The 23,717-nt window shown below is 33.6% G+C and overlaps 5 protein-coding genes, 1 long non-coding RNA gene and 1 pseudogene across 8 annotated transcripts; 5 read left to right on the top strand and 2 right to left on the bottom strand.

The window, feature by feature from the left end:
• Positions 1–515: 515 nt before the first annotated feature.
• On the top strand, positions 516–2,755 carry LOC104724686 (uncharacterized). The gene is made up of 6 exons (XM_010443225.3): positions 516–1,248; positions 1,339–1,397; positions 1,487–1,556; positions 1,650–1,778; positions 1,872–2,000; positions 2,087–2,755. The coding sequence occupies exons 1-6, from the start codon at positions 625–627 to the stop codon at positions 2,585–2,587; spliced, it is 1,512 nt and encodes a 503-aa protein (XP_010441527.2). The 5' UTR covers positions 516–624; the 3' UTR covers positions 2,588–2,755.
• A 9,547-nt stretch (positions 2,756–12,302) lies between these two features.
• Positions 12,303–13,581, top strand: LOC104724685 (uncharacterized). 2 transcript variants are annotated; one of them, XM_087472065.1, is made up of 4 exons: positions 12,303–12,378; positions 12,558–12,916; positions 12,993–13,147; positions 13,236–13,581. In XM_087472065.1, exons 1-4 carry the CDS (start codon positions 12,314–12,316, stop codon positions 13,512–13,514), a joined length of 858 nt encoding a protein of 285 aa, XP_087328191.1. In that variant the 5' UTR covers positions 12,303–12,313; the 3' UTR covers positions 13,515–13,581. The 2 variants fall into 2 exon arrangements, with proteins under 2 accessions (XP_087328191.1, XP_010441526.3); XM_010443224.3 differs by having other exon boundaries at positions 12,320–12,477; positions 12,559–12,916.
• Positions 13,582–13,596: 15 nt separating this feature from the next.
• On the bottom strand, positions 13,597–15,752 carry LOC104724684 (syntaxin-22). The gene is made up of 7 exons (XM_010443223.3): positions 15,216–15,752; positions 14,992–15,085; positions 14,734–14,873; positions 14,536–14,598; positions 14,278–14,435; positions 14,091–14,191; positions 13,597–13,974 (listed from the first exon to the last, which is right to left on the bottom strand). The coding sequence occupies exons 1-7, from the start codon at positions 15,398–15,400 to the stop codon at positions 13,909–13,911; spliced, it is 807 nt and encodes a 268-aa protein (XP_010441525.1). The 5' UTR covers positions 15,401–15,752; the 3' UTR covers positions 13,597–13,908.
• Positions 15,753–16,248: 496 nt separating this feature from the next.
• Positions 16,249–17,910, top strand: LOC104724683 (binding partner of ACD11 1-like; annotated as a pseudogene). The gene is made up of 5 exons (XR_015571238.1): positions 16,249–16,386; positions 16,534–16,637; positions 16,741–16,814; positions 16,904–16,984; positions 17,078–17,910. The product of XR_015571238.1 is annotated as a binding partner of ACD11 1-like (transcript).
• Positions 17,911–19,901: 1,991 nt separating this feature from the next.
• On the top strand, positions 19,902–20,467 carry LOC109127545 (defensin-like protein 308). The gene is made up of 2 exons (XM_019232488.2): positions 19,902–20,056; positions 20,165–20,467. Exons 1-2 carry the CDS (start codon positions 20,011–20,013, stop codon positions 20,356–20,358), a joined length of 240 nt encoding a protein of 79 aa, XP_019088033.1. The 5' UTR covers positions 19,902–20,010; the 3' UTR covers positions 20,359–20,467.
• LOC147934715 (uncharacterized) lies at positions 19,972–20,902 on the bottom strand. The gene is made up of 2 exons (XR_015571239.1): positions 20,452–20,902; positions 19,972–20,346 (listed from the first exon to the last, which is right to left on the bottom strand). It is a non-coding gene; the product is annotated as an uncharacterized LOC147934715 (long non-coding RNA).
• A 450-nt stretch (positions 20,903–21,352) lies between these two features.
• LOC109127164 (putative defensin-like protein 303) lies at positions 21,353–22,254 on the top strand. Its single transcript, XM_019231517.2, has 2 exons — positions 21,353–21,520; positions 21,901–22,254. The coding sequence occupies exons 1-2, from the start codon at positions 21,466–21,468 to the stop codon at positions 22,116–22,118; spliced, it is 273 nt and encodes a 90-aa protein (XP_019087062.2). The 5' UTR covers positions 21,353–21,465; the 3' UTR covers positions 22,119–22,254.
• The last annotated feature ends 1,463 nt before the right edge of the window (positions 22,255–23,717 follow it).

Here is a 23,717-nt window from a genome sequence, read left to right as displayed (position 1 = left end):
TTAAAATAAATATTATGTCAACAAATTATATTTTTCTTATTCTTGTTTTCTAAAATCTAGTTATCTCCACTATCACTGTTTGGAAACTCTTTAAATTGAGAAAGTCTATTAAATTTATTTCTGTTTTAATAAAAGAAATAAATATATTTTTATCAATTTAATATTTTGTAATTTTTGTTTCCTAAATTATAGTTTCAGTGGAATACTCTGTTTGGATATAGGATCCGAATAAGGTATTGTTTGGCTTCGATTTTTTGGTTAAATGTAATATCTATTTGGTTTCAAGAATTATACATATCCTTATTCTTATTTGAGTGGCATATCATTGTAATAATCTCTAATCCTATGTTTTTTTTTATTAAAAATGCTTTAAAAGTATAGAATCTATAGATATATAGAAGAAAAAAATAAAAAAAAAAATAAATAAACGAAGTTATCTTTCTATCTCGTACTACCAAAAAAAGTGATTCAGCCCAATGCTGTGTTTTATAGGCCAATAACTAACGGGCTGATTCGGGTAATTTAAACCCGACCCGGTATAAGTCAATCTATGGCGTTTAGGGTTTCGTCAATCTCTCTCTGCTCTCTCTTTCTTCCTCTTTGTCTCATTGAAATCGAACGACGATGGGGAAGAATAAATCGAAGGAAACGGAGGCGGAACCTCAGACTCAATCAGGTATCTTCACCACTCTCTTCTCCGGCGATATGGCTGAAGGAGGAAGCTCTAGCTTTGCGAGTCTCTTCTCCGACGAGAACCCTTTCCGGCGAAAACAACCTCAAGAAATCAAAGATGAGGAGAAAGGGGTTAAACGAAATGTCGATGAAGAAGAAGAAGAAGAAGAAACAGTTTTGCCTGTGAGGACGAAGAAATCCAAAAAGGAGAAGAAACTGAAATCTCTGGATGGCGTTGAAGAGAAAGAGATGAATTCGGAGGTTATTGAAGAAACTGGGTTGGATTCAAAGAGGAAGAAGAGGAAGAGAGATGAGATTGAGAAGGAATACGAGACGAAGAAGTATGGAGACGCTGAGGTGAAGAAGGAGAAGAAGGTTGGTGAGAAGAGGAAGAAGGCTGATGAAGTAGCTGATACGATGGTTTCAAAAGAAGGATTTGATGATGAGAGTAAGCTTCTTAGAACTGTCTTCGTTGGGAACTTGCCTTTGAAGGTTAAGAAAAAGGTCATCTTGAAGGAATTTAGTAAATTCGGTGTGGTTGAATCTGTGAGGATACGTTCTGTACCTATTGTCGATGTGAGTTTCTTATAGCTTAACGATGAGTTTCTTATTTAGGTTATTGGGTTTAATGGTTTCTGATTTGGTGTGGTTTCTTTGAATGATTAGTCGAAGAGGACTAGGAAAGGAGCTATAATGCTGAAACAGATCAATGAGAAAGCTTCAAGGTCTGTGCTTGAAACCATATATTGCAATTTTGATTTTGTATGGTTTAGTGAAGAAAAGTCTAATGTCAATCTTTTTTTGGGAAATGCAGTGTTCATGCCTATGTTGTGTTTGAAACAGAGCAGTCTGCTGAAGCTTCTCTGGCACAAAACATGTCTCTGGTAATATAACCTGTTTGGCCTTTTGTTTTCTGTGGTTGAGTTTAGGGAGTTATGTGTAGATTGTTATTTGATGATTTTTGAGTTAATATTCAGATTGATGGGAATCATGTCCGCGTTGATAGAGCATGTCCTCCTCGTAAAAAGCAGAAAGGTCAGGTTGATGCTCATTTGTATGACCCTAAGAGGACAGTCTTTATGGGTAATCTCCCTTTCGATGTGAAGGTTAGTTGTACTAGTAGTCTTCGGGTTCTTCTGATCAATTTGCGATAATCGAACACAATCTCAGATTCTCAGTTTTGTTTGTTTCTGATGCAGGACGAGGAAGTGTATCAACTGTTTACGGGTAAGAGTAATCTGGAGAATAGTATAGAAGCTGTTCGTGTTATCAGAGATCCTCACTTAAACATAGGGAAAGGAATAGCTTACGTTTTGTTTAAAACACGGGTATGTTGAAAGTAAACTTTGATCTTTTTGAGGTTTGAGTAACATATAAGTAGATCTGATGAGTTCTTTTGTTTTGTTAACTACAGGAAGCTGCAAATCTCGTAATCAAGAAAGGATATTTGAAGCTTAGAGAAAGAGAGTTACGGATTTCTCGAGTCAAACCTGATGCAACTCCATCAAAGAGAAAGAGCAATCCTTCTGAAGCTTACTCGCCGGTCGATAAAAGACTGCGAAAGGACAAGGTGGTCACACCAACTCCGACGGGGAAGGCTAATCTTTCATATCAAGGTGTGCGAGCTTCAAAATCTGGTGATGATAAGAAGAAGCCTTACCAGAAGAGCCCCGGACAATCAAAGATGAGACCTAGAGGAAGTAGCAGCAATGAAGACAACAAAAAAGCTGGGAATAATAGTGCTTTGAAGCAGAGAAGTCAGAAGCGGCCAGCTGTTGCAGCAAGAAAGGCGAAAGCAAATGCAAAAAGTTCGTCGAAAGAGAGCGGTGGTAAGCGATTTGCAGGGACTAAGCGTAAACAAGAAAACCGAACGCCTGAAAGCTTCTCTAAGAAGAAGAAACCGAAGCGGTTTTAGGCGGTTTCGTTCAAACATAATGATGAACCTCTGTCTTCTTCTTCAGTAGTTTTGATACTAGTCGTTTTGTATTGTTCTATATCAGTCATGATATACTGTAATGTTGCAACAATTATGTTTCTGTGCAAGTTTAAAAGGAAAGCTATTTTGATGATTATTTACACAAAACAGAATTGGAGTTTCTGTGTTTGAACTTGACTTCTCACGGGCGTTCTTGGATAAATTTTTCAACTTTCTTGTGAGTTAATCACCATAGTTTGAAATCAACATGAACAAAGTGAAAATATTATTATTACAACTTGTGTTTTGAAGGACACAACCAGCTTCCGAGGAAAAATGGGCTTTCTTTGTGTGGTTTGTAAATGAATTGGTAATGTACGGAGGCTTGACTGGTCATCTTCAAGCAAGTAACTACTGCTACATGGAGACTCTTTCCTGCCAAAAGAAAAGCGAGAACGTAAAATTATAAAGCATGAATGTGAAGGCCCTCTTAGTTGATTCGGAAAGGCCCTCTACCGTTTAAGGCGTAAGAGTAGCTTGACGGAAACGAAGATCTTTTGGCCTCGTAGAGGTGAGCACATACAATAATCAAAGTTTTGGCCTAAATACTTTGGGTTATCGGATTTTAGATGCCCATATAAAATTAAAATTAATAGACATAGACATAATAGGTTTATGATTTATTTGTATATAAAACATAAAATACATAAATTTAGTTTTAGACATAAGTATTGTAACTACAATTTTGACAAAAATGGTTGTGTCGATTTTTCGCTGAAGTCTATTACCAAAATGTCTGGTCCTAACAATAATAAGTAACATGTATATTTTGGATCGGATACGATACGGATGCATCTCAGTATATTCAAGAATTCAAATATCCTTACTCATACTTGTCGTCGCATGTATCTGAGTAACAATCCGTATCAATGAGAACCTCCGACTAGTATCTGAAAACTCATGACATAAATCAAGTCGCATGTTAGGGGTGGTTACCTTTCTAGCTTGTTGGCTTAAGCTTGTAATAACTTGAGGAGGAAGCTATCCTAATTCTAACCGAGTTATGGTTATTAAGAGATAAGGACTATAATATATTTAGGAGTTATCTAAATATATGTATTTACTAATAGGATTAGGATTGAGTTTTTCTATATAAGGAGATGCTAGAGTTGTAGCATAACTTATGAGTTGTGAGAGATATTTGAGAGAGAGCTTAAGTTTTGAGAGAATTTTCTTAAGCTCAATAAAAAGAGTTATTCTTTATACTTATATTCTTATATTTTTTAATCTTAATAATTGGTATCAGAGCTTGAAAAGATCAAACCGTTCATAAATCAGAAAGATAATGGGGGACGTTGTTATTCCTGCAACAACAGAGAAGACTATGGAAGGAGGCTCTTCATCGATCAAGTTTCCGATGTTAAATTCATCGAACTACACAGTTTGGGCCATGAAGATGAGAATTGTCCTTAAGATACACAAAGTATGGCCTATAATCGAAACACCAACTGATGATGTCGATATGAATGATTTGGCTACAGCTTTGCTGTTCCAATCCATTCCTGAAGCACTTATCCTACAGGTCGGTGAGTTGGATACTGCCAAGAAAATATGGGAGGCGATTCAAGCACGACATGTTGGTGCTGAAAGGGTCAAGGAAGCACGTCTGCAGACGTTAATGGCGGAATTCGACAGGCTCAAGATGAAAGACACCGAAAATATAGATGACTTTGCTGGAAGATTATCATAGATATCCTCTACATCTGTAGCCCTTGGAGAAAATATTGAAGAGGGAAAACTTGTCAAGAAGTTTCTCAAAAGTCTTCCTAGAAAAAAAATATTCACATTGTGGCATCTTTGGAACAATTCTTAGACCTTAAGACCACTAGCTTTGAGGACATCATAGGAAGACTTAAAGTGTATGAAGAGCGCATCAAAGAAGAGGAGGATGAAACTCATGATGACCAGAGCAAGCTGCTATACTCGAATAATGAAGAGAGATCAAGTTTTAGCACACCACAGCAGGTTCGTGATGTCAATAGTGGTTATGTTCGTGATGTCAATAGTGGTTATCGAGGTAGAGGTCGTGGTGGAAGAGGAGCTTATAGAGGACGAGGACGAGGAAGATCCTACGATGCTAGAGATCTATCAGAGAATGTATGCTTTCGTTGTGACAAGCATGGACACTTTGCGTCAAGATGTCCAGACCGTCTTCTAAAACTGCAGGAAACACAAGAAAAAGACAATAATGAAACAGAACAAGCGGATGAGCTTTTGATGCATGAAATAGTCTTCTTAAACGAGAAGAAGGTTGTGCCTAGTAAGTATGAACTGTAGAAAGGAGAAACAGACATATGGTATCTAGATAATGGAACTAGTAACCATATGACTGGGAATTTACAATACTTCTCCAAGGTTGATTACTCAATTACTGGGAAGGTTCGTTTTGGTGATGATTCAAGGATAGATATTAAAGGAAAAGGAACTGTTAAGTTCACTGACGAGAATGGTGAACCACGAACATTGAAAGATGTCTATTTTATTCCAGAGTTAACCAGCAATATAATTAGTCTTGGACAGGCCACAGAATCAGGTTGCGATGTGAGAATGAGAGGAGAAACCTTGATTGTACACGATCGAGAAGGGAAACTGCTAGTTAAGACAATTAAGTCAAGAAATCGACTCTACAAGGTTCGTATGGGGATACAGAACAACATGTGTCTTCAGTCGAGAACTACAGGTTCGAGTATGTGGCATGCAAGGTTGGGACACATTAATACTGAAACGATTAAGTCCATGGCTCACAAGGATCTTGTCCTAGGAATTCCACATTTACAGTTTGAGAAAGAAGTGTGCAGCTCATGTTTGATGGGAAAACAAACAAGACAAGCGTTTCCACAAGCCACTGCATATCGAGCATCTAAGATGTTAGAACTTGTTCATGGTGATATTTGTGGTCCCATAACTCCTAATACATCGGCTGGAAATAGATACATTTTTGTTCTTATCGACGACTGCACCAGATATATGTGGACAATCCTCTTGAAAGAAAAGAGTGATGCGTTTAGCAAGTTCAAGAAGTTTAAAACCGTGGTGGAACAAGAAAATAAGATGAGAATACAAACCTTCAGAACAGATCGAGGAGGTGAGTTCGTATCACAGGAATTTAATGAGTACTGCGAAGACTCGGGGATAAAAAGGAATCTTACGGCTCCGTATACTCCACAACAAAATGGTGTTGTGGAGAAACGAAACAGGACATTGATGGAGATGACAAGGAGTATGATGAAGCATATGTCGGTTCCTAACTACTTATGGGGTGAAGCAGTACGTCATTCCACATATTTGCTCAACAGGATGGCTACAAGAGTACTCAATGACACGACTCCGTACGAAGCTTTGCAAGGAAGAAAACCAAACCTCAGTCATCTCCGGGTATTTGGCTATATTGGATATGCCAAAGTTGATAAACCTCACTTGAAGAAGCTTTATGACAGGTCACGCGAGTTAGTTCACTTAGGGACAGAGCCAGGATCGAAGGCATATCAGTTGCTTGATCCACATACTCGGAGAATTGTGGTGAGTCGTGATGTGGTTTTTGACGAAACAAAGAAGTGGAATTGGGACAAGACAGGAACTGAACAAGAAAGGTCAGGAGAATTTAGGATCGATCTTGAAGTATTTGGTAATCATGGCATTGAAGAAGCGAGAACAGAGCATGGTCATGGAAGCACCGGAAATATTGAGGAGACATAAATTCGTGATGATAATGAGAGTAATGGAGAAGAAAGTGAGGAAGATGCAGATGTTAGTGATTCTCGAACACAAGGTCAATCCTTGGAATCTAGGCGAACTACTAGACAGAGGAAGAAGCCGGCTTATCTCCAAGATTATGTCTTGCCAAAAGAACTTGATTCTTATGCTTTGCTTGCAACCGAAGAAGGGGAGCAGTTGCTAATGTGTCTTAATAATGAGCCCAAAGATTTTTATAAAGCAAAAGGATACGAAAAATGGATGTTAGCCTGCAAAGATGAGATCCATTCAATTGAGAAGAATCACACATGGAGTCTTGTTGATTTGCCTCAGGGAACAAAGCCAATAGGGCTGAAGTGGGTGTTCAAACTAAAGAGGAACTCAGATGGTAGCATAAACAAATACAAGGCCAGGCTTGTGGCAAAAGGATATGTGCAACGATATGGAATTGACTTTGAGGAAGTATTTGCTCTTGTAGCAAGATTAGAGACAATTCGACTTCTCATTAGCCTTGCTGCAACAAATGGATGAGAGATACATCACTTGGATGTAAAGACAGCTTTTCTCCATGGAGAGTTGAAAGAAACTGTTTATGTCACACAACCATAGGGATTCTTAGTTAAAGGTGTTGAAGAAAAGGTTTACAAGCTCAATAAAGCTCTATATGGTTTAAAGCAGGCGCCAAGAGCCTGGAATGATAAATTGAATCAGTTTCTCAAGGATCTTCAGTTCAAAAGATGCTATAAGGAACCATCGGTCTATCGCAAGCAAGCAAGACAAGGTTTCATCATTGTTGCAGTGTATGTTGACGATTTCTTCGTCTCAGGAACAGATGCAAATATCATCGAAGACTTTAAAATGGAGATGTCGTCCAAGTTCGAAATGAGTGATCTTGGAAGACTCACTTATTATCTAGGCATTGAGGTTTGTCAAAATTCTGATGGGATCACCTTGAACCAGAGACGCTATGCCATGAAAATCTTAGAGGAGGCGGGAATGACGGATTGCAACATGGTTCATGCACCAATGGATGAAGGGATGAAGTTGTCAAAATCTGCAGAGGAGGAAAGCATTGATGCTTCGAAGTATAGGAAGGTAGTTGGATGCCTTCGGTACCTACTCCACACAAGACCAGACTTGTCCTATTGTGTAGGAGTATTGAGCCGTTATATGCAGGATCCAAAGGTGTCTCATGGAGCTGCAATGAAGCAATGCTTGAGGTACCTCTGAGGAACTACCACGTTGGGACTTACGTTTACAAAAACAACTTCCTCGCCTGCTACAGAGTTTATAGGTTACAGTGATAGCAGTCACAATGTTGATCCTGATGATGGTAAAAGCACAACCGGTCATGTGTTCTATCTTGGTGGAAATCTGATCACTTGGTGCTCGCAGAAGCAGGATACGGTAGCTTTATCCTCTTGTGAAGCAGAATTCATGGCAGGAACTGAAGCAGCAAGACAGGCAATTTGGCTCAAGGACTTGTTAAGTGAGGTAACTGAATCTTCGTGTGGAAGAGTGATCATACGAATCGATAACCAGTCCGCCATTGCACTTACTAGAAACCCAGTTTTCCATGGGCGAAGTAAGCATATACACACAAGGTACCATTTTATTAGAGAGTGTGTTGAAAATGGGCTTGTGGAGGTTGAGCATGTACCAGGGAGTGAGCAGAAGGCAGACATCTTAACAAAAGCCTTAGGGAGGATCAAGTTTAAAGAAATGAGGGAGCTTGTTGGTGTGAGAGACCTAGCTGGAAATGATTTCAAGTTTAGAAGGGAGAATGTTGGCTTAAGCTTGTAATAACTTGAGGAGGAAGCTATCCTAATTCTAACCGAGTTATAGTTATTAAGAGATAAGGACTATAATATATTTAGGAGTTATCTAAATATATGTATTTACTAATAGGATTAGGATTGAGTTTTTCTATATAAGGAGATGCTAGAGTTATAGCATAATTTATGAGTTGTGAGAGATATTTGAGATACAGCTTAAATTTTGAGAGAATTTTCTTAAGCTGAATAAAGAGAGTTATTCTTTGTACTTTTATTCTTATATCTTTTAATCTCAATATAGCTTAGCTAGGAATTTATATAGGGAAGTCAAGTCCTACTAATTAAATATGTTAGATATTTTGGAAAAAATAATGCATTCCTGCAAAACCTAACAAAACTAAAAAGAGATTCTTAAATTTGATGGTAAAAAATCAGTCAGAAATAACATAAATCAAAGAGATCACGGCCCAATGGTTAATTATGGCAGTGGCTTAAATGTAATCATGTTCACTATCAGTTTATAGTGTTCCGTGATTGGAGGAGGGTTTTCTAAGTGATTTCAAATTTGAAAGACTTGATTAACGCCTAAAATCTTTATTTCCAGAATTATTCTGATTGATTGGTATGTTTACTGTTTATCACCGAAAAGACTCTCAACCATTTTTCTTCTTATTATTAGACTTTAATTTTGACCGCCAAGAGTAATTCAAATAAAATGATACAAGTTCGGTGCATCCCAAAAAGTTGACAAAAATTCAAACATAGAAGAAGTTTAAGGTAAAACTACAGAGCATATATAGATTAAATGTTTCAGCAAGTCACACAAAATCAAGACGATTCTTACATAAAACAAGAAAAAATGACTCGAGTAAATATATATTTGAACAAACCAAAACACTATGATTTTAAACGAATCAATTTAAAATTTTTGTAACCCTAATCAATTCTATATATATGAAACATGAAACACGTTATTGAAGCAATCGGGAGAAAACGAAACAATTCTTATAGAAAACTAACGTTTATGAATATGGGTAAAACCAAAACCAAATCCAAACCAAAATTGTAATACATATCAAATAGACAATTACAAAACTTGGTTTTATTTCTGTTTACTCGTCAAAACACAAATGTAAACACAAAAACCGAAATTAGGAAAAACATCATATACAACACAAGCCATATATATATATATATATATATATATATATATAACATATATAGTTGTTGATGCAAATGATTTATCATATGCTTATGGTCATGCTTGGCTCCTCGTACGCCACCGGCAGCCGATTTTTAAATTAAAATCGGTATCTACTCGTGGCATACAGGGAGCCAGGCATGACAACAAACTAATACATGTATATATGAAACCTCTATATATACAGTTATATATGAAACCTCTACACAGACGTTGGACATCTTTATACGTTGATCTTGGCTGGAAAAGATAAGAAACTTTGTTTATTACTGTTGGGGGGAGAGAATGAAGTAGTTAGAGAATTATATTGGAGATTTTTGGTTGAAGAGGAAGTAGTGGTCACATATATAAAGGAGAAGAGAGAAGAGAACTAGTTATGTTCTTGCCAAATTAAAAAGTTATTCAAAAGCATATGACCAAAGTTAGGTTTCGATTTTTTAGAAGATTTTTAATGTGAAGTTGAATAAAATAGTTAACAAAACTTCACAAGGACCCATTTACTCACTTTCCTTAAAGGTTTTTCCTTTTTCCACATAATTTATTTATTTAGTGAGAGCTAAATCATGCAAAGACTTTTTTGCTTTTCAAAGCACATAATAAAAGAAAGACAATGATAATATTGAATCCTAATTCAAATTCTAAGATATTGTAAACCTTAAACTTCAAAACATAATTTACACTGTTATTGTAATTAGATGGAATCAATTATCAAAATAAGGATTCTTCTTGTAGGTAATAAAGATTACATAGCGTGCAAACCTGCTGATGAGTTATACTTTTAATTAAATAGTTATATTGGAGAATTTTATAAGGATGTTTCGTAGTACATGAGGAAAAAAAAATAAAAAAGAAAAGAGTGAATGGGCCATTGATCAATCATCTTCATCAGCATAAAGGACCGACGTACATTTTCATCCCAATATCCAGAACTTTAGCGATGGACAAATCAAAATGATATCCCATTAGGTCTTTGCTTGTCTTGTATTTGTGTGTTATTGTTGTGTTATTCGAAAGTAATTGAACAATTGTAAGTTCAAACGTGAAACTCAATGAAAAATGAACTTCATGTTTATATGTTTTTGAATATGGACAGAATTTATATACATGATATCATATATTATATTATATACGTAATATATGCAAATACATTTCTACATATATTTCTGTTTGAATTAACCAGAATCCTAAACTTTCATAACAACTTTAGCAAAACTAATCTCATAACTTGAGAAATATAAATGAAACTATGAATTCGCATTTCTTACGAATGAAAAGAATATAGTTTATTATCATAGACGTTGTAGTAGACACACAATAAACACACTCATGAGCGTGAATATGTTTTATAACAAAGATAATTCAATTTCAAAGTCTCTAAAGCTTAAAATTCGATTCTTCTTTTACAAAATCAAGATTTGGATGTTTTTTTTTCCATCATTACTCTTCATTGGTCGTGGGCTCTTTCCCTTTCACTTTATATATTTTTCATTCTTTTACAAGTAAAGACACTTTTCTTCAGTGTCATTCTAGTATTATTATTTTCTTTTTTCTTTTTTATTCCTTTAAGCCCTTTCTTTTGTGATTTTTTTTCTCTGTTTATTTTTTTTAGAATTAGTCCAAACTTAATCTGAGAATTTTTCGGTGAGCAAAAAAACTACTATCCAAAAAAACCAAACCAAAATAAATTGTTTGGTTTGGTTATGGTCTCATCTAAAAATCCATTTGGTTGTCATATTTATTAACCAAATGGTTTAGGTCTGATTTGATTAAAAACTGTAAAATCAAATGGTTTTTATTTTATTTTGATGAATATTTAGAATATCTATATATAATTATTATATATGTACCACTTTATATTGTATTTAATAATATCCCTACGAAAGTTTTTATTGGATTTATAATTATTTAAATGATTTTTTTTTTATTTTACTTAGAAGCTTTGAGTTTCTGAAATTAGATTTAGATTTTATTATTTTAAATTATGTATAACTTATTGGTTGATATATATTTCTGTTTATATTTATTTTATGTAACAAACTTAACTTTTAATGTTAAATATGGAATTACCTATAATAAAACCGTAACTAGACCGAAACCAAACTGAACTTTGATATATATGGTTTCACTTTTTAAAAAACCGATAAACCGTAAAACAGTAAAAACCGAACCAAACCGATATACATATGGTTTCAATTTTATAAAACCAAAAAAAAACGTAAACCGATAAAATCAAACCGAAACTAAACCAAAAAACCGAGCGTCCACCCCTAGCTTTGTATTCAGTTTCAGTTTAATCGATAATTCGATATTACAAAAATCTATCTTAACATTTTTGGAGTACATTTTTGTGTCATCCTCTCTTATTTTTGTATCCAAACAAGTTCCAACTAAATTATCTACAATCCTTACAACCAAACACAATGATTTCCTTATTTGATAATATTAATTTTCTAAAATCTATCTACCTAATTTAAAGCAATATGTTAGATTAAAATATAATTCTCCTTTCACTTTTATTTAATTTTATATTTAATTATTTAAATTATTATTTAATACATAAAGTTAATAAAATTTTAGTTTTTTTTCAGCATATGATGTGATTTGAATTTTTATAAACGGATATATATTTTAAAAATTGTTTTAGGATTTTTGTAACCAAACAAGTATATTCGGATATAGATTATTTCACATTTGAGTTATTTTAATATATAATAAATATTTATCTTAACCTTTTTATTAATTACTGTGAGAACACACGTATATAATAATGTAACATTTATATCAAAACTAAAAGAAACTTGATCTATTTATAATATATTTAAAAAAAATTAAAAAAAAAATTGTTTCGTGGTGTAGCACGGAGTGAATCCTAGTTAAAATTAAAAAATTAGATAAAACAATCGTGATGATAGTATTGAAAAACAAACGGTAACGGAGATAGTTTTGGATTCTGATGGGCTGGACCGACCCATATTAAACCAGCAAAACCAGGCCGTGATGGGCTTGTTTCAATCTGCAACTCTTCCAAATGATCTCCGGCGAGTATCTTCATCGGAAATAATGATTCGATATACTGAAATCAAATGGCTACCCAACGACGGAGATCGTTATTAACCCTAATTTTCATCTGCTGCGCCATTTCTTCTACTTCATCTGATCAGGTTAGAGATCTCCGTCTTGGTTCAGATTTAGCTCAAATTCGATCGATTTAGGGGTTTTCTGAATGCAATTGTTGTTAACAGGTTGGAACCAGTAATGGAGACTCCGAACAGATTCGTTCACTCTGTATCTCTGATCGTTTCGTCATGGAGTCTTATTTCACTACTTCACACACTTCCTTAGACGACTCGGAGTTTCGAAACTTCTTGCTTCTTCAACAATGTTCTTCTGAACATGATCCTCCAAGCATTGTTCCTGCAACTTCATTGATACAACACAGAAACGTGACAGGTGAAGGTTCACATCGTAACCTCCTTACGTCCATCAAGCTTCTTCCTCTTTACTCTGAGTTTCAGCTTCACGAGCTTGTGATTCTTGAACGTTTGCCTTTGGGAGTTTTCGCTGATCCTTTTGAGCTTCAGAGTCTTCAGCAACGCAGAGGTTAAGATTCTTACTTATCACATGAATAGCTTTTTAGATTTTCTGAAGTGTGATGTGATCTTGATTCTTTTTGCAGTTTTTAGTGATGTATCGGTTTTTGGAGACACGAATCTTGAGCTGCCTTCGTTTAGATCGAACAGATCTGTTGTTGAGATTCATGTCGAAGTCAGTCCTAGAGATTATGAAAATGGTGAAATCAGCTTAAAGCTTCCCTTACATGCTCGGTATCAGGTAAAATGATGGCTTGATCTTCTCAAGTCTTGTTTTGATTGATATCAATAAGATTGGATCTTTATTTCTCTATCATCTCTCCATCCAGCCTCTTGACGACAGTGGATACTCTAGAGTGGAGTTTGGAGAGCCGGACTTGTTCTTGTGCTCGAGTCATGAACAGAGAAGATGTTTGGTTTTGTCGATCGGCAGATCCAAGACTGAAACCACGTCAGTTTTCTGGGATATACCTGCCGGAATCAGGAGCCATACACAGTATGTTTCTGCCTTGACATTTGCGGCAGCGGTTTTGTCTGCATTTTCAATTCTTGTGGCATCGGTTTTGAGCTCAAAGTTTGAATCTTGTAAAAACTCAAAGCAGTCATAATAACTCAGTTTTTGGTTTCAGACTTCTTTGTGACAGTCATTTGAGTCAATTGATTTGTTTCCTCTCAGCACAGATTAGGGAATTTTAAAACTGGTCCAAAACCATGATGACCTTGCATGATCATTCTGATTTATGAAACCGGATATTTATGAGAAACACAAACAAAACAGACTTTTCTCCCAACTCCAACAAAAAGTTTGCACAACAAAAAAATCCAAACACAGAGACACTCTATTCCCACATGCCACCCTCAAACCGAACCGAAGCAAATCACACTACAAAGCCAACTTCTAAGTACTGTCTTCAAAATATGTTATATACCAAGTAGTTTCCACTCATTGACACTTTTAAGATGGACGAAATCACCCAAACGACTTGTTCTTGCGTTTTGAAATCAAGCTGCGAGTACGATGATCACAATCAGGAGTACAATGCCAAATATCACCAAGAGCAAGCATGTCTGCGTGTAAACAACAAGATCAAGACATAAGAGCGTGGCCTTATCTTTTATCCATCCGTAAGGTTTCCTAAACACCATTTATTCACTGCATTGTCTGCAAAGTTTGAGAGTTTTACCAGAGATGAGTTTGACCTTTGTGTCTTCGCGGCTTGCGCCAGCTGAGTTTTGCCTTGTGAAGTTGCAGCACGGGAGTTATCGATGTGAGTACCGATATCATCTGCGAAAGTAAAAAAACAAAGTGAGTTCTATAACTGTAGATTTGATAAGGACATGTTCATATTGAGTTTATTAGATTATCTTTACCTATCATGACTCCTTGATCGTTAACCAGAACCGCAAGATCTTTGAATATTTCGTTAACCTCGCCAATTTGATTATGAATTTCTTGTATGCCTTGCTCTCGTTCTTCGATCACAGCTTCATTGAATGCAATCTCGTTGTCTAACAACACAAGTTCCTGCCTGCACCACAATTTTTTGAGATGTCACAACATAAGTCACATCTCAAAAAAATGGAGAGAGATGTGTCAAAGATCTGTTTTTTTTTTACAGTAACACCTACCTTTTAGACTCCAGAAGTTGTGCCCGCTGTTCCGGGGCCTTATCTACCTCACTGGCCGTGTAACTATATACCAAACCAACCAAGACAAATAAGGAACATGATTATCAAAACTAGACAAACAATTCACATAGCTTAATGCTTTTTGGGTTTGATCTCTAATCTATACAAAACCAAATAAACAACAAAAATGGGTGTTACCTAGGTGGAAGAGCGGATTGAGGCACAAAAGGGGCATAGGTGGTTTCTCTTTCAGCAGCGGTTTGTTGAGCTTTCTGAAACTCTTTCAAAACGGCTTGAAAGTCTTTTGCAAGCTTAGCATCTGCAATCTTCTTACTTGGCTACACACACACACACACACAAAAACAACTCTCAATCATCAAACATGAGAAAAGATTCACATAACACAATAAGAAAATAAAGAAAGATTTGATTTTTTTTTTTTTGTTTCACAATTACATTGACACCAGTTTGATGATCAGTTTCACTAGCTTCTTTAAGTTTAGCTGAAGTATCCTTCACAAGCTGCCCAATATGCAATCTTGTCTTATGCCTATACAAAAAAAAAAAAAAAAAAAAAAAAAAAAAAAAAAAAAAAATCTCACAAAAAAAATTGAAATCGGATTCCGATCAAATGAAAATAAATCGGTTCTTTTTTTAGAAAGGAGAGAAATTTGTTTTACAGCTTTTCACGGAGCTGGGGGGTATCTTTGGGAGTACCGAGAGTGTTAACGAGTCTTTGAAAGGTGGAGACTCCGGTATTGATCTGGAATATTCCCGATGCGACGGCTTGCGTCGAATCTTGTCTACCACCATTGATCTTCCTCGTTGATCTTCCTCTTCCTGATTCTAAATCTTGAAAACTCATCTTCTTCTTCTTTGTTGAATCTTGAAATTTTTTTCACCCTAAATCAAATCCTTCTCTCTCTTTTTTTTTTTTGTTTTTTCTCGAATTGGTGAGAAAAGAAAAAAAAGTTTTTGGGGGTCAAGGCGTGGATCGTGGAGACAGATAGACGAAGAATTGGAAAGAGCGTCAGTAACTGATTAATTTGACAACCAAAAAAAAAAAAAAAGGCGATAGAAATATTTTCGTTTTTTGATCCTTTATTTTCAATATATTTAAGAATCTACCCTCGTTTCTGGTTTTTTTAACCAAATTAAACCATTGGTTTGGTTTGGCTTTCGTTTAGATTTTGTTTTTGTAGTTTCAGTTTATTGGTAAAAGCGTTTAGTCAGTAACTGATTAATTATTGTAATTGACAACAGAAAAAAGCAATAGAAAAGTTTTGTATTTTTCGTTTTTGATCCTTTAATTTCGATATATTTAAGAATCTGTCCTCGTTTCTGGTTTTTAGAAAAAAACAAATTAAACCATTGGTTTGGTTGTTGAGATTTTGGTTTTGCTTTTAGTTTTCAGTTGATTTTGTATTGGTTCAGTTCAATTACACTTAAAATAGTCGTTTAAATAATTCAATTTGGTTCAGTACCCTTAATATATGTTAACTTTACTAATAAGCATGTTTGGTACTAAACTTTACGATTTGAAGGCGGAAACGGTTCTGACGACCACGTGGAGGACAAATAGTGGTGGATAAAGTGATTATGTCACGTCTTTATATTATAAACGTACAAATGGTTGAATAATTTTCATTATAATTAGTTCCCGACAACGAAATAGCGCTAAGCACGACCTTTGTCTCCCTTCAGTTCGCACATTCGAAGTCTCCGGCGAGAATAAAACAATCCCGACGGGTTACACACGTACCAGATTTGTTGTTGTTGTTGTTGGCTCCTCTGCTTTCGTTTCAAATTCTTCCGTTTCAATCCGGTTTATAGCGGTTTTCAGCAATGTCGGTAAGATTTTTGAACCCCACAATGTCGGTAAGACTCAAGTTATCAAAACCTGACAAATTCGTTAACTTTAGCAATAAAGGTTTATCCTCTCTGGTTTCATTTTCATGTCAATGTATTGTCTAAACATTGTGTTGTTTCTCACCGCAGATGGTAACTGTCAAAGTAAGCAACGTTTCTCTTGATGCAACAGAACGAGATCTCAAGGAGTTCTTCTCTTTTTCCGGTGATATTGCTTACTTTGAGATGCAAAGGTCGGTTCTTCTTGGACTTTACATTCTCATTCGAATTATAAACTCTTTGAACTGTTCTTACATAGTTCATTATAACTGAAACTGTTGAGATTGTTTTCTACAGCGAGAATGAAGGTTCTAAATCAGCATGTCACATTCAAGGATTTACAAGGAGCTGAAACCGCAGTTCTCCTCACAGTAAAATTCACATTCATTAATTTCTCATCCTTATTCAACAAAAGTCTATATATATATTGGCACTTTGTTTCATGTCGATCTCGTTTCAGGGAGCCACAATTGTTGATTCATCAGTCACAGTCTCTATGTCACCAGACTACCAACTACCTCCTGATGCTTTAGCTTCCATTGTATACTCCTTATAAAAAAAACATTTCTTAGACCTCAAAACTCTCTTTAAGAACTTTAGTGTGAACAAAGTATTTTCTTGATCTTCTCTACAGGAATCATCAAAAGAGAGCAACAAATCACCATCTCCTTCCCGCGAAGATGTATCGGTTTTCAGAAACGCTGAAGCTGTTGTAAGTGGTATGATTTCAAAAGGGTTTATTCTAGGGAAAGATGCCATAGCTAAAGCCAAAAGTCTTGATGAGAAGCATCAGTTAACATCAATAGCTTCAGCTAAAGTCACTTCTTTCGACAAAAGAATCGGATTCACCGAGAAACTCAATACGGGGACAACGGTTGTGAGCGAAAAAGTTAAAGAAGTTGATCAAAAGTTTCAAGTCACCGAGAAAACCAAATCAGCGATAGCTGCAGCTGAGCAGACAGCGAACAACGCTGGCTCGGCTATAATGAAGAACCGGTATGTGTTAACCGGTGCTACGTGGGTTACGGGAGCATTTAACAAAGTGACGAAAGCTGCTGAAGAAGTCGGACAAAAGGCGAGAGAGAAAGTTGGTTTGGCTGAGGAAGAAGAAGAGGAGAAGAAGAAAGTGGTTGATGAAGTTGCTGCTAATGTTCATTTGTTTGAAAAACCAAAGGGTTTAGACCAATCAGAACAAGATTCGAAACTCACTGAATCACAACCGCAGCCACAACCTTGAGATACATATAAGAAACTTTCCCCAAACGTTCGGAACAAAGAAGCACACTTTTTAGGACATGGCTTATATGTTCCAAAAACGTTGGATTGCAAACTCTTGTTGTTGTTGTTGTTGTTTCTCCCTTACTAGAAAATGGTGACATTTTTTTGAAAGAATGCTTAAATTGAATCTCTTTGTTTTTTTGTGAACAATTATTCTTTTGCTAAGTTTTCATTTTAAATGATTCTGCTTAACATACTAAAAACCTTCAATATTTTGATTGGTACCTTCCATAATAAACTGACGATTCAACATGATGATTTGATCAAATTATTTATAAAATTTTAAATTTATGTTCAGCTATTTTTGTGGTGATGCAATTTTATTGACTAAGCTTTAAATGAGTTATGAATTTATATAAGTTATTCTTTGGTTTATTTTTTCAGTTTATCTAGTGATTTCCCAACTTTTATTAGATTTTCAAACATCAGAATGCAAAATGATCAACCTCAAATTCATTGTTCCAAATTCCAAAAGCTAGATAAGGATGACGATGCTAATGCTGATAAGTGAAAACGATTCATGGAAAATTACAAGGAAATAAATTCTCTTACTGACTCCAACGTTGACTATAAAATTAGATTCTGTATAACATTAATTCGAAAGCTTTGTGGATAATATTCGAATTACAAAAGTTTATCCACCGACGACTAGATGACAAAAAAACAAAAGTTTCCACTATGTACACATTCGAATGTTCTTATGTATAAACCATCTTATGAATAAATTACAGTTAGTTTGACAAATCATAAGGAAAGTACTATATAGTCGTTATATACGATGCAAAGTCTCTTTAGTTTGAAAGATACCTAGGTAATTAAATATTTTAGACAATTATTTATTAAAATTTTAAGATTATATGTTTAAAGACTTTAAGATTTGAATAAAATTTTAAAGACTTTAAATGTTATGTAGATTCAGTTGTTAATACATTAAGATTTTGTTAAACTCTGTTAGAATTTAGTGTTATTAGTTTGTGATTTGTAAGAAATCATTTAAAATCTTACCAAATTTAGGTTATTAGATTCAAACTTTTATAAAGTCAATAAAAAAAGTTTTGTTATTCAATTAAAAAGAATCTAGATTGTTAATAAATTCAATTATTATGTTATTGGTTCATGATTTTATACATTTTATTCACAAAATAAAGTCATGAAAAGTATCACAAAAATACAGAGATTGTTTGAAGGACATTACAAGATTTTAGAAAACTAAACAACATCTTTGCACAAAAAAAAAAAAAACTAAACAGCAAAATTATAGATTACTCTAGCAATTCTTAAAAATCTTTCGCTTATTCACTTTTGTTGATTTTGTTGAAGTATTCAATTTTTTTTTATAAATTAGAATATCAATAACACCCCTAGCTAAGCATTAATAAGTTAACAAAATATATAATATTAAAGATCTGTTTATTGAATATTGAAATTGTTTGACAATTGAATCTAGACTAGTTTGGATAGGTAGTACTAGGAAATAAAAGTATTTGAGAATATAAGTATAGAGTAATTAGACCATCAGCGGAGTAACCCATGTAACGTTGCTTTTAAAAATATATATATATATATATATTTTAATCATATTTATATATTTAGTATCTTTTTTAATTGTAACCATTATGTTAATGACAGCTGTTAAGTTTTTGAGAAAACCGTTTCTTCTTAGAACAATCTGAGCACCGATTTTTCCCTTCTTTTCTTCTCTCTCATCACTATATTAATTTTTTATTAATGAATCACTTAATTAGCAATCCCCACCGTAAATGCCCTTAAAAATATAGAAATATATTCTCTCTGTTCCATCTTTTTAATTTTTTTTGGCTAAAAGTACAAAGATTAAAAAGTAATAAATACTTTATCATTTTATAAAAGTTCACTAGTAATTGTCAAAAAAAAAGAGTTCACTAGTAGGAAAAAATACTACAGAATTTAAATGTTTATAAACTATTAAATTTTTTCAAAAAATATGTATAGAAAATTGGAAATTAAAATCTAATAAAATCCACAAACAAAGTTTTTTTTTTGTGTGCAACCATCCACAAACAAAGATATGTAACCAAAACTGGCTCTCTATTATATAGTAGAAGATTTCAGTGAAGTTGACTCAAGAAAAGAAGAAGAAGACGAATTTATATTCAACGAATAATGAATAACTTTCTTTTAAAGCATCAAAGAATTTATGGACTATAAATTAGTGATCAAACGATCTTTTGATTCACAAAGTAAAATCAAAACAAGCTTTTGGTGCAAACGTTTCACAAAACCAAACAGGAGAGAGAAAAAACAAACAACATGAAGGCCTCCGCTTTCTTCATTGCTGTTTTGCTTATTGTATCATGTAAGTAAATATTGAATTAATCTTAATTATTTATATATGAAGTATCAACTAAAACATTCATGTAAAGGTACGTTTTTTTGATAAATATTTATATATGGATCTGTATAGGTTCATCATCAGTGATAATGGGAGTCAACTATCATGAGGACCATTGCCATGACTTTAAGGATTGTTTTACATATTGCAAACGATATGTACCTGAACCAAGATGTATTAAGCATATTTGCGATTGTACAATAAAATCTCTTTCTACCAACGACGAGATTCCTACATCGGCTTCTTCGTCCCATCTGAATAAGTAAAATATGATTGTGATTCTATATATGTATCCTGTATCCATGATATATTCTCAAGTTTAAACTGTAATCTGTTATAATTCATTAATAAAGTAATACGTTTTATGTGGATAAACTAATCCGTGATGGAACAGTGATAACGTTTGACGAATCTGGCTTTTGTTTTTGCTAAGCCGTTGCTAACTCGCGAGAAATCTTCCGTACATCGTAGCATGCATGATGCACCACAATCCAACCATTGGTTCATGATACAATTAAATTTATGTCCACGTCGTAAGTACATATAAATTCGAAATCTTATGTTAGTCAAGTCAAGACTGTGTGTGACGGCATACTTTATATAGAATATGTAGAGAAAAGGTTTAAACATAATTACTAGCTTTGATTCTCGAAGAGAGAGAATTTTATTATACTGTACTATATAACAAAGATGCCAAACTTTTACATAATAGAGGTTTAGACGCTGCAAATATTTGAACTTACGTATAAATCATTAAAAAGTATATCTTCAAAAAATAAGTTTTAACATGGTTTCTGTCGGTCCCAGAAGATTAGTCTTTGGGTCTAGTAAGCCTTTAAGATCACTCCTGAATTATCAAAAAAAAAAAAAAGTATATCTTCAAAAAATAAGTTTTAAATAAAAGATGATGAGCTAAGATATACCTATTAATAATTAGATAATTCATAATTATATGCATATATAGTTTGTATATAAATATCATTTAAAGTTTTTTTTACATATGTAACAACAATCACATATCATAATTATATTAAAACCATAAAATAATAGCAATATGCTTAAATCTTTTTTCTGGCAACACATTAGTTATTTAAAAATGAAATCCATGCTAATTATATATATTAGAGGATATGATAATCAAGACATTTTAATAGCAAAAAAAATCTGTGTATGTCTAGTGATCTGATTAAATTAAAATTCTTAGGAAAAAATATAATTTATCCTATTATATATAGTCATGTGGATTTTTCATTAAAATCCCATAATAATACAAATTACCCCCGTATACTCACAAGTCAAGAAAAAGGAAGAGAAAGAGGATCACTTATTATAGTTAGTCGTAAGCAAATAGAATATAGTTATCAAAGTATAGTATGAACTCAAACAAAACAACCTTCTTCTTGGCCTTGTTCCTTGTATCAGCCCTCTGTAAGTGCTTAAAGACTCATATATGAATTTTTCATTATACATGTGTCGATATATATTTAAAATAAAACACACACACACACATATATATATATATATATATTTACATGTGTGTGTGTAAAACACACATATAAAAATGTTCATGTTCGGATGAGAGGATGGAGAAATATATATGAGTATTCGATTATAGTTTCTTTGATGCGGCCTTAATTAATCAAACTATCAAACAACATCTATAATCGTCAAAGAAACAAAGGTTTTCGATGCGGTTTGAATTCATATGTAAACAAACAAAAAAATGATTGCTTTCATGTAATTTTATTGTTTGATTTGAATATACTTTGTTTATCCGGATTGAACACTAAAATTTGTTTTTGTTGAAGGTATACAGATGATAGAAAGTAGGGATTGTTACACAAACGACGATTGCAAAGGCGTGCAACCATGTCCAGTGCCTCTTGCTTGTGTCTTTGGCAACTGCATTTGTCCATGGAAAAGTCAATCGAAACTCTCAAGTACTTGTCAAATCATATGTGCGCGTTTGGAAAAAAAAGCTATAAATTCTTATGATGCTAGTCCATGTGTTTGCATCGATAAGTAAATCAAGAAATATGTGTAACAACAATCAGAACAGTAATCTCAAATAACTGATTATAAAAATCAGATCGTAACAACAATTAGAATTGTAACCTGAAATAAACTGACTATAAAAATCTATTCTTGTTTCATTTATAAAACCCCTCGACCATATTACTTTTTTCTTTCTTCATCATGACTTTTTGGGGTTTTAGGCATGTAGTTTCCAATATATGATTCTGAGGCACACACACCCTTTGGAAAAGACACCAATAAAGTTATATAAGCATGCCACTATACTTTTAATTATAAGATGTCAATTTTTCATATTTACATTTGAGATAATATTAGATATATAATTTACATTTGAGAAAATATTAGATACATATATATATATATATATATATATATATATATATATATATATATTGTAAAACACAATCACATTATATGTATAATTCATTGTTATTGTTGAAATAAGTTTGGATATTTTTTTGGATGTTTTATTACAATTTTATTCCACACTATCCCGAGATAGAAAGTGAATTACACAACGACGAAACATTCAAAATAATTTAGTGAAAAGATTCATTGTGTTATCGAATTCTATAATTTCAACAAAAAAAATTCCCTTGTTTTATACCACCGCACTATCGTCGCAAAGTCTCCAAATAAGATGCACGTTGTAAGATGGCGTTGAAAGTGAATTACACAACGACAAAAACATTCAAAATAATCTAGTGAACAGATTTATGCCTTAACGAATTCTAACAATCTTTTTCCTTTGTTTTATATTGTCGCGCTTGCGTTGCAAAGTCGCCAAATGAGATGCACGTTGTAAGATGGCGTTGAAAGTGAATTACACAACGAAAAAAACATTTCAAAGAGTTTAGTGAACAGATTCATGCGTTACCGAATTCTAACAACTTTTTCCTTTGTTTTATATTGTCGCACTCTCGCCGCAAAATCACCAAATGACATGCATGTTGTAGGATGGCGTTGAAAGTGAATTACACAACCACAAAACATTCAAAAGAAATGAGTGGATTTAAGCGTTATCCAATTCTAAATTTTAATATCTTTTACCTTTATTTTGTATGTTGCTTTTTATTATAAAATCATCAACATACACAAGCGTTGTAGGATGGAACTGAAAGCGAATTAGACACCAAAATAAACAATGGATTATACAACAACAAAAACAATCTAGTGATCAAATTAAAGTGTTACTGAATATCATAAATTAAATAAATATATTATTCATTTTTATTTTATATCACGGAGTTTTCGTTGCAAAATTGAGGAACACTCATGTTGAATGTTGTAAAATAGCATTGATAAAGACCTACCTATAATCCCTATGTCGCTTTTTATTTTTGGCTTCGTCAACATCACTAAATTTGTTTATTTTTTATTTTTTATTCTGTTGTTCATTTTTATTCTAACCATAAATTATTTATTAGATATTAATATAAAAAAGTAGTGATATAGGTATAAAATACTACTTGAGAAAGAAAAAAAATCTAATAACTATCAATTGGGTATCAACTATATATTATTATCACTTAAGAAAAAACTAATATTAATGGTGTATCAAGTATATTATTATTATTACTTTTTAAAT

This window comes from Camelina sativa, chromosome 11 (genome assembly GCF_030686135.1).
Source record: "Camelina sativa cultivar CO46 ecotype springtype chromosome 11, ASM3068613v1".
NCBI classification, from domain to species: domain Eukaryota; kingdom Viridiplantae; phylum Streptophyta; class Magnoliopsida; order Brassicales; family Brassicaceae; genus Camelina; species Camelina sativa.
Note: the sequence above shows the minus strand (reverse complement) of the source record. Positions and strands in the feature narration are given on the sequence as shown.

Coding starts and splice junctions, on each gene's coding strand:
- LOC104724686 (XM_010443225.3), top strand. CDS start 625: ATGGGGAAGAATAAATCGAAGGAAACGGAGGCGGAACCTCAGACTCAA. Junction 1,398..1,486: donor ATCAATGAGAAAGCTTCAAG/GTCTGTGCTTGA, acceptor TGGGAAATGCAG/TGTTCATGCCTATGTTGTGT. Junction 1,557..1,649: donor TGGCACAAAACATGTCTCTG/GTAATATAACCT, acceptor GTTAATATTCAG/ATTGATGGGAATCATGTCCG.
- LOC104724685 (XM_010443224.3), top strand. CDS start 12,400: ATGGCTACCCAACGACGGAGATCGTTATTAACCCTAATTTTCATCTGC. Junction 12,478..12,558: donor CTTCTACTTCATCTGATCAG/GTTAGAGATCTC, acceptor TGTTGTTAACAG/GTTGGAACCAGTAATGGAGA. Junction 12,917..12,992: donor GAGTCTTCAGCAACGCAGAG/GTTAAGATTCTT, acceptor TTCTTTTTGCAG/TTTTTAGTGATGTATCGGTT.
- LOC104724684 (XM_010443223.3), bottom strand. CDS start 15,400: ATGAGTTTTCAAGATTTAGAATCAGGAAGAGGAAGATCAACGAGGAAG. Junction 15,086..15,215: donor CCCCAGCTCCGTGAAAAGCT/GTAAAACAAATT, acceptor TTTTTTGTATAG/GCATAAGACAAGATTGCATA. Junction 14,436..14,535: donor CAACTTCTGGAGTCTAAAAG/GTAGGTGTTACT, acceptor ATTGTGGTGCAG/GCAGGAACTTGTGTTGTTAG.
- LOC109127545 (XM_019232488.2), top strand. CDS start 20,011: ATGAAGGCCTCCGCTTTCTTCATTGCTGTTTTGCTTATTGTATCAT. Junction 20,057..20,164: donor TGTTTTGCTTATTGTATCAT/GTAAGTAAATAT, acceptor GGATCTGTATAG/GTTCATCATCAGTGATAATG.
- LOC109127164 (XM_019231517.2), top strand. CDS start 21,466: ATGAACTCAAACAAAACAACCTTCTTCTTGGCCTTGTTCCTTGTATCA. Junction 21,521..21,900: donor GTTCCTTGTATCAGCCCTCT/GTAAGTGCTTAA, acceptor TTTTTGTTGAAG/GTATACAGATGATAGAAAGT.